Genomic DNA, 3,591 nt, shown 5'->3' with positions numbered 1-3,591 from the left:
GACGGCTTAATCAAAGTTCAGAAAATTAGACAAGAAAGTAAAAAGGGAAAAGTTTTAGGCTGTATTTGATCTCAAGAAAGGGAGAATATGATGGGAATCTTAATATGCCTTGTTGTTATCTATGTAGTAAGAGAAGCAGGACTGAGCAGGCCTAGCCGCCAGCCTATATCCCCGCTTCCCCCAATTGCTCCCCCAGGGACAAATTTGTATGTTGACATGATGGAAAGAATTGCAGGTACCTTCAATCTCACCAACTGCTGGGTCTGTGGGGGACTCCGAGAGGCCGGAGAACAGTGGCCTTGGAGGGCTTTTCCTTTGGCCCCAAAATGGTTGGTAAGTGATAAGGCGGATGTTAAGAGTACTGGTCAAGAATGAGATGAGAACCGCAGCTGGGATCTTTCCCAAGTGGCATTAGGAGAGTACTGTATTAGCAATAATGGTACAGGGAGGAGTTTGGGACATAGCCAGTGTACATGGACATTGAAATGGGTCCGAACATGCACTACCTGTTATGCCCTTAATTGCAGCAAGTATGCAGGTCAATGGAACTCTACTGCTGTTAAGCTCCCAAACTCCACGTGGATGAAATGTAACTCATCCACTCCACAATCATCCCTACATGATGAAGACACCTGCTTCAAAAAGGTTAGAAGGGCAAGAGTATCATGTTTCGATCCTAACATTACAAAATGTCAGACATATAATGAAAACCGAAATGAACGATTCATACCCTACTTCTATAATTGGCAATGGGCGCACCCGAATGGCACGATCGCGTGGTTTAATAGATATTGGAGTGCCTCAAATGACACAAATGAAATAACCGAGTGCGAGTATAGGGATAAAGATGGCGTATGGAGATGTTGGTTTAAACCGAGTGACCATTACACCGGCCCTTTAGGGCATAGGGACAACAAATACACGGAAAAGCAGTCTTAGAGATTGCCCAAAGAAATTAGGAAAGATAGCCCATGTGCCAATACAAATGTAGGAAACCACATGGAATAAAGACTGGTGGTTTAATCTACTTGGAGGACCCTGGTGGAAGAAAGTAGGGTTTTTGTTTTTGTGTGCTTTGACTGGTTTGATTTTTATTCCTTGCCTTACTCCCTGTCTCACTAGATTGAGTACCACCACAGTTGAAGGGATGCAAGTTGCAGCAGTCCCCCTCAAAGCGCAGACTGCAGCAAAAGTCATGGTACTCAGAAGAATTCCTCGTAATTATCTTGATCTGCCCAAATGAAATTGGGGAGCAGAAAGCATCTTGAGGGGAGAATATTGTTAGAAATGGAGTATTGTTAGAAATGCACAGCTTGCATTTTGCACCTGATAAGAAAGGAACACTGCCAAGGACTTTTTTTCTTTCCCAGCCTTGCCACAGCCTTTCTTATGCTAAATCGCAAACTCTCCCCCAGCTTCTCCCTAGCCTTTCTCATGCAGATTACAGAAGCTGGAATTCAACTGACTGTGTCCTTGAAAGAGGTGGGGGACTGCCCAGTCCCAGCAGTGTCCCAGGGCCCGTGTACACGGCGTGTCCCTGTCCCAGTGCAGGTCCTCCGGTGGAGACCCCCAGAGCAGACACACGGCGGGGGCCTGGGACATGTCTCTTGTGAGCTGAGCCCAGAGGTTTGGGGCAGAAAGTGGGGAAATGCCCCCTCCCCGCTCGACTGCCCCAGACTCACCAGCAATGGGCCCTGTTCTCCGGTGCTTAGTGCCCCGTCAGTGCCCCCCCTGCCCTTCCCCTTCCCCCCCACCCCTGCGCCCAGCCCCATGCACGGCCCTGCCCTGGGCTGGCTCTGGGGAGGCGCTGGCTGTGGGCTGCCCTGGCTGCAGTGCTGTGCCCACAGGCTGGGGACATGGGGGTCCCCCTGGGGCAGAGCAGCCCAGCCTGGGGTGGGGGGGCAGGCACCCACCTGCTGTCGGCAGCAAACCGAGTGACCCCGGCCCAGGCACGGAGACCCCCGGGCCCTGCCCTCCGCTCCCCCTGCCCCCCCTCCCCCGGGCAGGCTGCAATGGGCCCCTCTGCTCCCTGCTGTCCCCCAGCCCGTCCCCCCCTCCCTGCAGCCTCCCTGCCCCCCCCCACCCCTTCCCCACAGCCCTGCGACACCAGCTCATGGGGTGGAGCCCACTCCCCTTGCCCCCCAGGCAGAGCAGCCCCGCTAGGTGTGGGGGAGGGGCAGGGCAGGGACCTGCTGGGATGACATCATTGCATGCCCCTCCCCCTCCCAGGGCCTGCCCTGCCCCCACCCCATGTCCCTCCCCCCTCGTGACCCCAGCGCCCAGGCCGGGAATGCCCCGGGGAGGAAGGGGCCGGTGGGGATGTCCCGCTTTCCTGTCCCCCCATTTCCTGTCCCCCATTTCCCCGCGGGGCGACGGTGACTCCCAGCCGGGACCGACCCGCGATTCCTGGGACGCGGCGAGTTCCCCGTGATCTCGGGACCCGCCTGCCCCCGCCCTGACCCGCGACTCTCTCCCCAGCGGACGTGACTCTGGACCCAGGGACGGCTCATCCCAGACTCGTCCTGTCTGCGGATCGGAAATGTGTGAGACGCGGAGACACCCGACAGGATGTGCCCGACACCCCCGAGAGATTTGACACTTGTGCCTGTGTCCTGGGCGCGGAGGGGTTCGCGGGCGGGAGGCGCTACTGGGAGGTGGAGGTGGGAGACAAGACGCGCTGGGCCCTGGGCGTGTGCAGGGAGTCTGTGCCCAGGAAGGGGAGGGTGACATACACACCTGGCCTTGGATACTGGGTCGTGTGGCTGGGGGCTGGGGGATACAAGGCCCTCACCTCCCCCCCGACCCCCCTCCCCATAAGCGTGTGGCCCAGGCGGGTGGGGGTTTTCCTGGACTACGAGGGGGGCGAGGTCTCCTTTTACAACGTGACCGACAGGTCCCATCTCTTCACTTTCACCGACTCCTTCTCCGGGACCCTGCGCCCTTACTTCAGTCCTGGTGTCAATGCTGGGGGCACCAACGTGGCTCCCCTGACCCTGTGCCCGGCCCCAGCCCAGCCCTGAGCCAATCCCTGTCCCTGCCACGACCCGCGGCACAGACTGTCCCCCCCCCGCGCCCGACTGCCGGCCCCTCGGTGCCCCCGGGGTGGGGGGGCTGGGGTCTCCATCCCAGGGGCTGCTCCCGCCTGGACCCTGCTGCTGCCCTGGCCCAGGGGTCGTCTCCCAAGCCCCCATGCACAGCACCCCGCTGGGAGGGACCGGCTCCAAACTCTCATCTGTCACTTCCACATCCCTGCATCCCTCGGGGGTTTACCTGGTTACTGTGTTCGCCTCTCTCAGCGCTGTCCCCCTTTCCCCTCCCTCCCCTCCATTCCCTTTTATATTATATATTTAAAATAAACACCTCTGCATTGCACACCTGCTCTCTGCACATCATTTCTTGCCCTCTGGTGAGCTGAGCACTTGCTCCGGAAAGCTGGTGCATCTGGGATTCAGCGAGTCTGGCGGTGCTCAAGCTTTCTGGTGTGCGAGTCCAGGGCCACGCACCACGGGCCTCACGTGGGTGGGACGGCACAAGCGGCCCAGGCCCAGCACACGTCCCACTGTGCCTGAGTGCCCGGGGTACAGGGTGCCG

At 58.4% G+C, this 3,591-nt stretch overlaps 1 protein-coding gene across 1 annotated transcript; it reads left to right on the top strand.

Moving 5' to 3' along the window:
• Positions 1 to 927: 927 nt before the first annotated feature.
• Positions 928 to 3,372, top strand: LOC149875511 (E3 ubiquitin-protein ligase TRIM39-like). Its single transcript, XM_090030948.1, has 2 exons — positions 928 to 1,609; positions 2,479 to 3,372. The coding sequence occupies exons 1-2, from the start codon at positions 1,390 to 1,392 to the stop codon at positions 3,018 to 3,020; spliced, it is 762 nt and encodes a 253-aa protein (XP_089887074.1). The 5' UTR covers positions 928 to 1,389; the 3' UTR covers positions 3,021 to 3,372.
• Positions 3,373 to 3,591: the final 219 nt, after the last annotated feature.

The sequence above is a fragment of the Crocodylus siamensis genome, chromosome 1, assembly GCF_052110815.1.
Source record: "Crocodylus siamensis isolate JL-2025a chromosome 1, ASM5211081v1, whole genome shotgun sequence".
In the NCBI taxonomy this organism is placed as follows: domain Eukaryota; kingdom Metazoa; phylum Chordata; order Crocodylia; family Crocodylidae; genus Crocodylus; species Crocodylus siamensis.
This window is presented reverse-complemented; position numbering and strand designations above follow the sequence as displayed.

Coding starts and splice junctions, on each gene's coding strand:
- LOC149875511 (XM_090030948.1), top strand. CDS start 1,390: ATGCTAAATCGCAAACTCTCCCCCAGCTTCTCCCTAGCCTTTCTCATG. Junction 1,610..2,478: donor GGGCCTGGGACATGTCTCTT/GTGAGCTGAGCC, acceptor CTCTCTCCCCAG/CGGACGTGACTCTGGACCCA.